This window comes from Harmonia axyridis, chromosome 7 (assembly GCF_914767665.1).
Source record: "Harmonia axyridis chromosome 7, icHarAxyr1.1, whole genome shotgun sequence".
Lineage (NCBI taxonomy): Eukaryota > Metazoa > Arthropoda > Insecta > Coleoptera > Coccinellidae > Harmonia > Harmonia axyridis.
This window is the reverse complement of record NC_059507.1, coordinates 7,993,318-8,007,323: the sequence shown is the minus strand read 5'-3', so window position 1 is coordinate 8,007,323 and position 14,006 is coordinate 7,993,318. Positions and strand designations below refer to the sequence as shown.

General features: G+C 38.1%; 2 protein-coding genes across 3 annotated transcripts in view; one reads left to right on the top strand and one right to left on the bottom strand.

The window, feature by feature from the left end:
- The window catches only part of LOC123685136, a 44,931-nt gene extending 31,322 nt beyond the window's left edge, over positions 1-13,609 (top strand). Inside the window, exons 1-4 of one of the 2 annotated variants that reach the window (XM_045624730.1) lie at positions 4,456-4,756; positions 8,553-9,071; positions 10,337-11,741; positions 11,930-13,609. In XM_045624730.1, coding sequence (XP_045480686.1) covers positions 8,553-9,071; positions 10,337-11,741; positions 11,930-13,236 — 3,231 coding nt within the window. In that variant the 5' untranslated portion in view covers positions 4,456-4,756 and the 3' untranslated portion in view covers positions 13,237-13,609. Of the gene's footprint in view, positions 1-4,455; positions 4,757-8,552; positions 9,072-10,336; positions 11,742-11,929 lie in introns of those variants that run through there. The other variant, XM_045624731.1, reaches the window with a different exon arrangement.
- LOC123685137 (N-alpha-acetyltransferase 15, NatA auxiliary subunit) overlaps positions 1-14,006 on the bottom strand; it is an 80,185-nt gene that overhangs the window by 60,924 nt on the left and 5,255 nt on the right. The gene's annotated exons all lie outside the window — the stretch shown is intronic.

Genomic DNA, 14,006 nt, shown 5'->3' with positions numbered 1-14,006 from the left:
CATGATTATGGGCCTTTTTTTCTTAAAATCACCTAAGGAATCCCTTATTTTCCGTTGCACCTCCAATTTAGGAACACCCTGTTTTATATACCGTTTCATGTTTTTATTTCATTATCAATAATCATCGATAAATCACTAAACTTAACTAAAATCAAACTAAGAATATAAATGTATATATACATTAAGCATTTTTTTGGTATCTGCTATAAATATTTCCAAAAAAAAAAAACTAAATGACACAAAGTGAGAGCACAGATAAGACAAAAAGAATACTCTCTCGAAATAATGATTACTAAATGGTGAATGCGCAGGTGATAATGTGTTGGCACTTATTTAACTTCTATCATTTCCTCATGATGACAGAACTTTATTGTTATTTTAAATCGGAGCAATGAAAAGATCTCTGGTGATGATACTCCGATTGTCATGATATATAACCGAGTTGAGTTTCTCGCTGTATCTTGCGCCATATTAAGTAGTTAACTACGGTGAGTAGGCTCAACTCGGTCTTGTAGTTGAATCGCAGTTTTCCTCTTTTGAATGACCATCTAGTACCTCAAGATATATAATAATAATAATAGATAGAAGATAGAATAAAAACAACCATTAGAAGATTATGGATGCTACTGAAATGTTGATGCCTGCTCATATTGATGTTATAGTACATTCATTTTAGCCATGGTATGAGGTCACTGAACACGAAACCGAGATGCCAACAGTATCCGTCTTGAAAACTCACACAAAACCAAACAATTTCTGAAATTTGTGTTGTCAACCCTTTGCTATGTACTTATTCTGATTGTGCCTATGTATTTCACTCTCAATAAGAATTACTTTTCGTCATTTCGGGTTAATCGGTCTGTTCGTGATGTTCCCGACCTATCCATTTGCAGGCGTTGTGTGAGGATGTTGGACGAGTTTTCGTTTCCTGAACTGCAGAACTTTTCTGGCTACAACCAAAGGACATGGTTTCAGCAGTTCACACACGTCCAATAAGACCTTCAATGAATCATCATTAATCTTCTGGTATGCAATGAAACGTTTGGAAAAGAATCTCCAAATTTTGATTTGTAAGCAGCAAAAGAATCGTTAAGACAGTCTGGCAACGACATTATCCTTCGACCGAATCCTTTAAAAAAACTCGCATTCTTCCTTCAGGCAACTACAGCTCGACTTACCAACCAGCAAAAAAAAAACTGCTCTGCCCTGCATAAGCCATTATCATAAGACCTCTTTCCGTTCTCTGAATGTTCCCAAAGCGTTCGCCGCAACAATTGTTACAATTAAAAATCGAATCGGGGAAAGGCTCGACAAACGTAGGAAATTACACACAGAAATACTAGATCAGTCGTGAACCCCTGTTGACCTTTCTGCGGTGCACCGATCTATATCTTATTCGGTTTAATAGCAAGGTTATCAAGGCGTGGCCGATCCTAGTCAAGTGGATCGCAACGGAACGATCTTTCTGCGGTTCGAATAATAAGAAATGCAATACTAATATAAAGGGCATTTCGGGGTCCGAAAATTCGGAATAGCAAGGTCTCGAATTGTTCTGGTGTCACCGATGTTTCTCAAGACTGTATAATTTGATTTTATTATTTAAATTTGAGGTGATCGGAGGTAGGTGGTACTCGAATATTTCCAGTATCGGTTGAAAGGTTATATACAGTGGATATACGGAAGTTGTAGTGTGTGTATGCACTTCATGTACGAAGTGACGTCCGACCAATCAAAAACTTCTTGTTACTGCTTGGAGCGTCGACAAATCCAAATATATTTGTTCGCCCTACCTGAACCTAACACTTCACTTAGTATGTCCCGGGTCTAGTTAATAAAAACCCATTTTTTCTTGAAAAATTTACTTTCAACAGTAATACATGTACTCCAATATTTCCCTTAACATTTCAATACTTTTTCTGTAGAAAGATTAGGATTTGCTTCCGATATAGGCTTCAACCTCGGCAATCATTTCTTCGTTGAGCTAAATTTCTTTGCCTGGAGTATTATTTTGAGGTTTGCTAAAAGCCAGTAATATCTATGGGCCAGATCTGGACAATAAGCTGAGTAATCGAGCACTCGGAAGCGAAATTCGTTCATATTGACCATTCAAATATTCAGAGCATAAGTAAAGTAATGTGTGCCAACATGATAAAATGAATTAACTAAAAATGATTTATTGACTAGGACATATCGATTTAAGTGGGACTCGAAGTTTAAGGCCCTGTATATTCAAATTAATCCGATGATCTTCAGTTTGTCATTGATCAAAATCATAATACTCGTTAGAATAGATAATGGGTAGATAAATTTAAAAAATAAAGCAAAAACAAAAACATTTCTAGCAATCATCATAGCACGTGTTGAATGATTCGATAGTATCGACGAAATTGCGGTATAAAATGTTAAACAGGTAGTTACTACACACTCGCGAATTAGTCGAAAGAGAAACTAATTGAGTGGTTAGAAGGAAAAACGTCATAATTGTAAAGTAGCGTGTCGAGAAAGTACATTGTTTTATATCGTTAAGATTCTTTCCGATGGTATAGATATGTCAGTACTTATCAGTTTGGGTTCTGCTTATTCTTAACTAATATGTATTCCAAATTTGATAAATTTTTTTACCTATATACCCGTAAGCAGTAGAACTTTATGGAAGAAAATATTTTTTTGTAATATCCGATTGAATCACATTCTGAAATTACATTATTCATCACATACATACACATTCATCACATATTATTTTTTAATTATTAGTTTAATAATGAAAATCAATTATTATGAATAGAATGATCAAATTCAATTTAACCATTTTTTAAAGAAACTGATTCTAGATGAAATATATGACTGGTATTGAACAGCAAAGCAAAATAAAAGGACACAATAAATAGTAATTCTAGCACTTTTACTTTCGTTGTGGACTATATGTATGCAAATCATTCTGAATGATTTACATATGTTGAATGAGGAGTGCTTTATGTGTAACGACTCTGGTGTTGGTGTATTTTTTCAAACATCTCTCCATAACCCGTTGACCTATAGACTTCAGATTTATTGTCTTTATTTTGTATTGGTAGTTTTCAATAGAAATATTCGAATTATCAATTAGAACCTACCAGGCAACTGCACAGGGTGTTCTTGAGTTGGAGGTACAAATGAAAATGGGAAATTTCTGGGGTAATTTTAAGAAAAAAAGTCCTATAAACATGGGTCCGTGAACGCTTGGCTTTCGAGATACAGGATAGTGAAGTTTGATTTTCTTTTTTCAGGTTTTTTCTCATCACCTCTGCACTTCACAAGATATTCAACATAAATGTATAACCAGCTGTTTACAATAAAGCCTGTAATTTCGGAAAAAAACGGCGGAAGCAAAGTTGTACGCCTATGTGAATCAGTACTAATTTATATCGATTGATAGTTTGATAATCGAAAGTACCGATAATAAATTACTAGGATCCAGGCTCAGATGTGGTACAAATTTTCGCATATGCCGACTTGGTTTGTAGGAGCCTTAATTTATTATGGATTGATAGTTTGATAATCGGTAGTACCGATTATCGATCTCTAATAAATTAGTAGGATCTAGAAGCGGTTCAAATTTTCGCATTTGCCGCGTGGGTTTGTAGGAGCCTGAATTTATTATCGATTGATAGTTTGATAATCGGAAGTACCGATAATAAATTAGCATATGCCGCGTTGATTTGTGGAAGCCTTTATTTATTATCGATAGATAGTTTGATAATCGGAAGTACCGATTATCGATTGATAGTTTGATAAACGGTAGTACCGATTATCAATCTATAATAAATTAGTAGGATCCAGATGCGGTTCGAATTTTCGCATTTGCCACGTGGGTTTATAGGAGCCCAAATTTATTATCGATTGATAGCTTGATAATCGGAAGTACCGATTATCGATTGATATCGAGTATTATCAATCTACAATGAATTAGCAGGATCCAGATTCAGATGCGGCAGATTCGCATTTGTCGCGTGGGTTTGTAGGAGCCCAAATTTATTATCGATTGATAGCTTGATAATCGGTATAAAGTACCGATTATCGATTGATATTATCAATTGATATTTTCAATTGATTATCGATTGATATTATCAATTGGTTATCGATTGATATTATCAATTGGTTATCGATTGATATTATCAATCTATAATAAATCAGCAGGATCCAGACTCAGATGCGGTACGAAAATTCGCATTGTTGGTTAATGCATTATAAATCGAAATCGCCAGTTCGCAACAACGAGAGATACCCACCGGGCCACACCCGCAACCTTGTTTTTCAGATTCGTTCCACTTGATATCCGATAATTCACGTTTTATATAACGTTTTGTCCATTTGAGCGAGACTCCAGCGACCGACCGACCGGCCGTCTCTTATCTCTCGAACCCGCAGATGTCGAAGCGATTGACCACACCGCACGGCGACCGTCTCCAAGCAGTGTCGGGCTAGGTGGGGCCCTCGTTTTTTCCATAAAATAATAGCCAAGAGAGAAAGGTCTCAAGGTTCCCTCTGGGCGCCCCACCTCCCCAAGGAGCAATTGCAATTAGGAAAATCGAGCAATAATGTTCGCGATTACGACGCGTTGAGATCGTGGCGAGACCGGTTTCGGAAGTGACAGTGCCGTAAGGACCTAACCTAACATCTGCCAGTAGGTTGTGTCGTATCCGAAGGGACTTTGTTGTCATCATGTGATAAGACGAGTGGATTATTTTCGAGGATATGAGAAAATATAGCTCGAGAAGTAAGGTTATAAAGGAAGACTGGGAATTGTTGACCGAATTGTAGTTGAAAAGCTTTTATTTTTAAAAGCAATAAATACAAAATCAATTTCTTCAAATTTGTGAAAATTTATTTCATTTGATGATCTTTATGTTCGTATAGTACATGACCGTAAAAACCATAGAGTAATAAACATAGATAGAGGGATTATACAGAATTTTTACGTGTCCCCAACATGGTTAGATTACGTTGTCGGATTGCGATATATTCTAAAATCCACAATTTTACTATATCGTTATGAATGTATATTATATTGAATGGAATATATTTATTTGAGTGATTCCCGATTAAATATGCAAATTTGATTATTTGGAATCCGATATTTTTCCTCAATTGTCGAATTTATAATAAGCAGAATATTTATTTTCTGTATCTACCTGCTGAAATCCAAGGTTTGGCAACTTTTGCTCTCCTAGTGCCATCCGTTGTTTTCCATCGTTTGGCGCGCTTAAAGTTTGTTTTCTGAATTTCTGATATATTTAGGTATTCATCTCAATATATTTTGAGTTGATATGAAACGTTGATTCACTATGGGACATAAGAAGTGCGTTCTTTGTGGAGAAACTCGAGAATTGAGTGAAATATCGTATCACTGATACATGTTAATTTCTACGCGCTTCATGTCAAATTCGATAGTTCATATTGGGGACAAAATTTGCTTACAAAAAATGACAAATGCTCCCTCCTCTATTTATGTTTATCACTCTGAGGATACGACCACTAGATTACGAGGACATGAATAAATAAAGCTCGAGAATTAAAGCTGAAGGGATATCTGGGAATGTACAAAAACTTTCAGTTGAAAAGCTTATATGAATTGTGTAAAAAAATGATATCCACAAATTTTCGAAAATTAATTTTGAAGTGCGTTCATTAGTTTACAAAATATATGCCCCAAACTTCTATCTCAAAACAATACAATTATGTACTCAATTAACCTGTTGCACTCTGACATACTATTGACATTACCTGATACATTAGTGATGTTGAACATTGCTTAAGTTATAAAAAAACCTGTTTTTTAAGTTGAGTAAGTAGTTTAAGTTCATTCGACGATTTTATCAAATATGCATAAACTCAAATATACAAAACCAAGAGAAATACCTTTATCTCGTTCAAAGGTCAACATTTTACAGAACTGGTTCAGATCATTTGCGGGAAAAAATCAAGGAGAATCGTTTCAGATTGTTAAATAATTAATATAAATTAATATAAACCATCATCTCAATTAAGAAGAACCTCGATCGTAGGATAAACTTTTTGCTATTTCACGGTTGAACTAGCGTAGGTAATGGTGAAGAGTTCAAAAGAATTAGCAGTTTGATCTGATATGATTAAAAATCTATTTCACATCATTCAGAACAAACCAGTCTGTATAATATACATAAGAAAAGTATTTTTTCTTGTAATTGTTATGTTAATTTTCCATTTTTATACTATGAAATAGGTAATAATCTGAAATTTTCAAAAAAAAAATTGATAATTTTCACGAGGCTAACACTTCTTCTGGACATAAGCTACATACTTGAAACTTCACTATGTTTTAGATAAGAACTCGATCTTCGAAAAACTTTTTTATTTGACGGGTCTGTGACCAATATGTTAGGAGATATAACGATTCTTGGATAGAAATTCAATTTTTACTGTTTTTTTCCCGAATTTCGAGTTCGAATTACCTCAAAACTGTGAGTTTTAGGAGAAATCGGTGAGCGGTGTCAGAATTGACGATCATCAATTTTCCGAATTTCGAACTCATCTGAAAATATTTTGTCGAAACATTTTCGTAAAATTCTCCATACCTAGACCTTGGAAAATTGAAAAAAATTAAAAGTATATTAGTATTGAATAAAAACAAGATTTACTTCCACGAGATTTAATACATACAAGTCAGCGTCTTTCTTGATTTTATTCATTGCATTTCATTGCAACCAGATTCCAATAAAACCCAAGAAAATGCTTACTTTCGGAATGGGAAGAAAGTTCAAAAGCGAAACCGCGATCCAGTCATAAAAATACTGTAACGAGGCAATACTGCAAAAACGACATCCTTGGAAGAAACATGCCTTGCGGATAAATATTTCCCATAATTATTAATTATTTATATAACTCCATACCTGCGCGAAATGAACAACTACTTAATTACATCGTCACCATTTTTCATGGGATTAATGTATTCATGTTAATAACTTATAATAGCTCAACAGCCTCGTTTTGCACATGACATGCTACACAGTGTGAAATAATCGTAATAAACTGCTCTACATGAATAAAAAAGTCGGTTTATAAATCTGCGAATATTCCTTCAACAACAAATATCAGTTCTTATTCGAATGAATTTATCCACATTGATTTTTTTCCGAAAACTTTATGCTCAATAATCAAAGTGTAAAAGTGCATCTTAATTAATAATAATTGAGAAGTTTTTTGTCAAAACTTTCGAGACGTGCGTTAAGTTGATAATTGGAGAAAAAACTAATTTACATTAGTATAAAATATTCAAAACTCGAAAATTCGTGCGAAGTCACAAAAATATCAAAATAAACATTCAGATTAGCTCTGCAAGAGGTCGAACATTCGATCTTTTAAAATGTGGGACTGTGGTCAAGCTTTCTCTCATTAGAAAATGAACAAATCGATAAATACTCCATGCACTTGCTCTGCTTAAAAGGAACAATTGTTTTACTTTCGCTAATTCAGATCGATCGAATGTTTAAACGGTATTATCCAACACATTCACTCGCTAATAATAATTGAACCTCTTGTATTTGAATACATCTGACTGACAACAAGCATTATTTCACACTTATATTTATTTTGACATAAAACACTGCTAATTTTACACCATGGTTTAGTATTTCCTAAGGATTCACGGCTTGGTTTGATATTCAAGCTACTTGGCTCAAGCTCAAGTAGCTAGAGGTCGACTTGAAATCAAGTCAAGTAGTAGGTTTTCAATGTTAAGTCGAGTACTTCGATAAATAAATACTTGACTTGATATTGTAAGCTTGATATAGTAAGTTGTGATCAATAAATTAATTATAAGTTTGGGTACTTATTTACCCAGTTTGTAGCTAAGATTAATAAAGATTCGATAAACTGGTATAATCATCACAAAAAAGGAAACAGAAATATCCTGTATCTCGAAAACAAATGGGCCCATGTGTATAAGACTATTTTCTTAAAATAATCAAAAGAATCTCCCATTTTCCTTTGTACCTCCAATTTAGGAACACCCTGTATTATCTGACAGACTTTTTTTTAACAGTTCTTGAATTCTACACATTCCAAAACTCAAACTCCTGCTTGGTTGTCCATAAAAATCGTGGATGGGCAGTTGAATTGATCGGTGATAGAATCCTCAACTATCAATTTTGAGTACATAGGTTAACTCCCAGTTGCAGGAACGTTAATTAAAATTTAATGTCGCCCTTAAAATTTTACGAGATTAAACTTTTTAATGCGGCATTATATTTTAATATATCTAGTTACGTTGCTGTAACTGGGTGTGGGACTCACATACAGCTGCAGGAACTTTCATTAGAATTTAATGCCCTCATTAAAATTTTATTCCTCCAGTAGAAGAAGCCTCTTAGCCGCCTGCAACGTTTAATGGAGAATTAAAATTTTGATGCAGCATTAAATTTTAAGGAACTTTCCTGCAACTGAGATTCAAATATAATTTTAAATAAAAACCAATTAGTTACAACTCGAAAAAATAAAGATATCAAATGTTAAAAAAAACCTCTTGTTACTTCCAGATGTATCCGAAGAAGATATTGATATTATCGCTCGCCATCGCCCTAGTCACATGCGCGGAATCCAAAGAACGCAACTTTCGCAGACTGGTTGGCGGTCACTTAAAAGTAGCGGACCAAACATCGAACGATGCGGAACTCCTCGACGCGAGATCCAGCGGTTCCAACGACAAGAAGAAGGCAGATTCGGACGGAGGCGCTGAAGAGGAGAAGAAGACGTTGGCTCAACAGGTGGCCGACGGAAAATACGGCCTGATCCAGAAGGAGCTGTTCAAGAAGCCCCTGAAGCAACCGGGAATCATCAGTTATGACGCTAATCCCGAAGTTCCCAAGGACAACATCAACAGCCTGGGAGGGCTGAGCAAGGAGGACATATGGCTGGCGGAGAACCATCTGTTGGTGATCAAGGGAGGTACTTATCCGAAACATTCGGATAAATTCGACAACTCTCCCTTGATTTGGCCGGCTATCGACAACTACACGGCGCCCAAGAGGCCTGTCAAATTGCCGTCACATCCTAAGGTGAGTTTCGCTATGCCGAAATCATTGAGAACTATAAAGTTACAGGGATCTTAGAACCCGTTCAGAAAAAAAAATTAAGATTTCGTGATCTGCCAATATTTTTCCAGAGGAGAAGGGACAAAAATAACGTACGGTGTTGCCAGAACGATTGAATGATCAGTAAAAGTTAGGAATATTACAATAATTCCAACTTTCGTCGAAAGAAATTTCTTTCGTCGTCCCGTTGTAATGCGGTCGTTTGTCTTTCAATGCTCGGCTCAAACGCATTAATTGCGTTCGATAACGATCGCCTGTGATCGTTTCAGTCGGTTTTAACAATTCATAATAGACTACACCGAGCTGGTCTCCCAAATACTGAGCATGACCTTAGAGCCATGAATATTTGGTTTGACCGTCGTCGTGAAAACATGGCCGGGATATCCCCATGATTTTCTGAGCTTAAGATAATCGTAATGAACCCATTTTTCATCTCCAGTCACAATGCGATGCATAAATATCTTCCGTCTTTACTTTGCAAGCAACTGTTCACAAGCAAACAAATCTCTCGGCTTCAACTGGTACCGCACCCAATTTCATTGTTTCTGAATCATTCCCATGACTTTCAGGCGTTTTAAAATGGCTTGTTGCGTCACTGCCAATGATCCTGCCAATTCTTGTTGGGTTTGACACGAGTCTTGATCAAGTAATGCCTCCAATTCTGCATCTTAGAAAACCTTCTCTCTTCCACAGCTATGCTGGTCTCCGACGTCAAAATCGCCGTTCTTGAAACGTTGAAACCACTCTCGGCACGTTGTTTCACTAATAGCAGCCTCGCTAAAGGTATTTGAGAGCATTCGATGAGCCTCAACCGCAGATTTCTTTATATTAAAGCAAAAAATTAAAAACTCCCGTGAATGAGGAGAATTTGGCTCGTAAGCTGACATGTTTAAGCTAGAATAACTTGATGATTCAGTCACAAATTGACTAATATCTCGATGCCGTTATGTTTACAAATACCTAAGCTTATTGTATGACATCTACGATCTATTTATTTTGACTACCAATTACCACTAAAGCCATCTATCGCAAAACGGCGGAAGCAAATTTCAAATTCAATATTTTTCGCAAAATACTGATGATATGGTATACCTACAAAGCTCTGATGCCGCACTTTATTTTTACCACTCCTCCTCTGTCAAATATTGACAGTTCACGAGAATGACACGTGTTGGTGTTCCCTCTCAAGCAAAAGAAGTTCAAAATCGACAAACCTCATTATTTTCCAGGTACCGCCGCCATTTCCTGTCCAACTCACCGAAGACGGACCACTACAAATCCTGGGCACAAACTCTACGCGAACGCTTGATGTCCCGCCGTCCCTATACGCCCTACCGCCCCCCGAAGGCGGCTACGTACCGGGAACGGGACCATACTTCCCCCAGAATACGAATACGGCCGACGCTGCTGCCGGGGGAGCTCAGAACGAAAATCCTAAGAAGACTCAGGGGGAAGGGGAAAGGGGGCGACCGTTCCCCCCGTCGTCTTTGAACGGTACCTTGCCCCCCTTCTTTGCGCATTTGCCCCCTGGCGCGGTGGCTGTGCCGCCCCCGCCCTCGATCAACGACTTCGACGAAGACGACCCTTCGATCTACTATCCGCCGCCGTACAGCTTCTCGTACCCAAGTAAGGACAACTCCTCTTGGGTGCCGGCCGGTCCGCTGGTACCCGGGATTATCCTACCCCCACCGCCGGACTTCTTCGCGCCGGAAGAGGAGACGCCCACGACGAAGAAGACGCCCAAGAGGCCGGTATACACTAAACGGCCCAAGGTGCAGAAGACGACGCAGCAATCTCCGCAGATCCATCCCACGACCACGCCCATACCGCCCACTTCGGTGATTAACATAACCCTTCGCAAACCTATCAAGGTGGTACCGAACAGCCCGGCGGACATCAACAACGAATTAAAGCCTATCGTTACAACCACGCCGGCTACCAGATCTTCACACAGGACTACCACAAAAACATCAGTTAACAAAATCAAGTCGTCACGTCCACATACCAAGAGACCGTCGGTTACCATACTGAAACCGGTCAAGTCTGTCCAATCGCATAGAACGTACTACAATCAAGCACCATCGTCTGGTAATCCATTCAAAATATACGGTCCGCCTAGAACAACGACGAAACCCAAAAGCTCTACCCAAGTGCCACTACAACACTATTACACTACCGCAGACGACATCAACTCCAACGTTGTCACGGTAATACCGGAAAGAAACACCGCGAAACCCACCAACTACTATTACTACGAAGAAGACCCTCAGACCAACAGCGTGACAACTCCGCAGTCCAACAAAGTAGCTCACAACTTCTTCAACCTGCCTAACCAATATTTCGAAGCGCCGAGAAAGACACAACAGCCAAGGACCAAGTATGTTTACGTAACGTCGAAACCATTCAACGCCCCCAGTCCTAGATACAACCAAGTACGGCAGAGAGGAAGACCGACCAGCTTCAATTTGCACCTAGAGAAACTGAAGGAGCAGATAGAGTATTTCTCATCGCCAAGACCGGTGTTCAGAGAGATTCAAACGCCGAGAGCCGTATACCAATACAGTTTTCAGGCGTCTAAATATAAGCCTGCAGACCAGAACAATTTCCGACCTTCTCAGCCTGATACCCCAACAGGTATGTAGCACAATTGAATTTCATTCAGTCAAATGTTCATATTTGTTTTTACCAAAAATTGAAGCGATATGGCTCATTGCTGAGCTCAAAATGTATACAACTCCCCTTTAAGATCATTGTTATCACATCAAATATGCTTGAAATGTCCAACTAGATCTTCTACTTATTGTAACAATTCTCATTTGCAGATGACGAGGAAGGTTTCAAACCCATGCCAAGATACAGCGTGCAGATCCAACAAGCTGTAGATATTTCAACCAACCAAACTACTCCATATCCACCCCAAAACCCGATATACTTCAAGCAAAGCTTCAGGGCAACAACAGAAAAACCTTTAGAACAACAACAACAACGGTACTACACCACAGCCAAACCCAAGTTCACCTTTAATAACGAACAGACTGGAAGAGGAAATGTACTGAAGACCAACCCCAGCGTTCAATACACATCTGGAGTGGTCGACCACAATAACGGTTACAGCGGTTACTTCTTTAAGCAGGGAAATGGTTATTACGAAGACTCGAACGACAAAAACAAGCAAATAGATTTCGGGCAACGAATACCTAGTCATACCACCGCAGTGCCATCATTGAGATACTCCACGCAATCTCCAAAGGTGGTGTACGTAACAGCAAGCAGTAGCCCGCCGCGTCAAGCAAAACCTATATCACTGGAAGGAGACACCTTGGTCAATTACAAAAACCCCCGTCCAAATGTGAACCCGGACGCCGAACTGATCCCTGTGGATACCCCTCAACGTGTCGAACACACCAAAGCTGCTAAAAACGTACGAAGGCCTTACAATGCCAATTTGGAAGGCGATAGCTTGGTAAACTACGTCAACCCCCGACCGAATATAAATCAGAACGATGAACTGATCCCTGTGGAAACCCCTCAGCGTGTCAATTACCACAAAGCGGCCAAATACGTGCAGAGGCCTTATAATTCCAACTTCCAACAGGAAGGCGACACATTGGTCAACTACTTGAATCCTCGGCCTGCTATAAATCCTGACGCTGAACTGATTCCTGTGGACAACCCTCAACGTGTCAAATACCACAGAGTGGCTAATTACGTACAAAGACCCTCCACTTCTCACAATCCCAACTTCCAACTAGAAGGTGACACACTGATCAATTACATAAACCCACGCCCCAATATAAATCCGGACTCCGAACTGATCCCTGAGGCCATCCCTCAACGTGCCAAATACCCCAATTACCTGCAAAGGCCTCTGCAATCTTATAACTCAAATTTGAGACAAAATTCCAACGGGGGGGCACAATACCTAAAGGCTGTACCAATAAGCGTACCCAACGAGGATGCAAGAAGAGGGTCCTTCATCTCGTATTCATTGCCTGGTAACAACGGGGCACATTTTTACTTCCTGACACCTCAGCTTGCGCAGAGTACAGATCAGGGAGCCGATTTCTATTACTCCCAAAGGGACAGTGAAAGGATACGAAGGAACAATAGGGGCGGAAACAAAAGATGAAGAATCGAAGAGAAAAGTGAAAAATTCTCCAAGTGTCATTGTAGTAGGATAACCTCGTAGTGCGTAACATAATCGGTCTGTGATTTTTAACGTTTCGCCAGGCGAAACATGACTTTATTTAAAGAGCCTTCAATGGTATGCAGGGCGAGTCTTGAAGGTGTACATTAAATTTAACGCAAAAATTATTTCATTTGATGAAAGACATCTATAGTTGAATTTAATGTACAACTTTAAGACTCAGCCTGTATATTGAATTAATGTTATCTACTTATTTATAAAAAATTAATATAGTCGACTATATTTACACTAGATTAGGATAATAATTTATATGAGAAAAATTGAAAATTCAATTAAATGTTGGTCTTGTTAATCATTCCTACGATCTGTTGTTCAAAATTATTAATATTGGGGCTGCTCATTCGTAGAATATTATTATTCAATAATTTTGGAGAAAGAGGATTTTGTGACTACAGTTAGTTATTGCAAAATTTGTTCACATTGAATTTTGAGGATCTCATCAATATTAATTTAAAAAATATTCACAGAATGTTCATAATCTATAAACTTATGATACTTTATGATTTCTTAAGAAATGTTAATAAAACGATCCAATACCTATGAAACAATCACAGCTGAAGAAACGCCAAATTATCATTCGTTTCAAGTTCAAATTACCGTGAGAAAATTTTTTGCAACTAGTCATTACCCCATATTTCTCTTGACATACAATGTCATGTCGTTTATCATTGCGAAGAACAATACAGCAAATG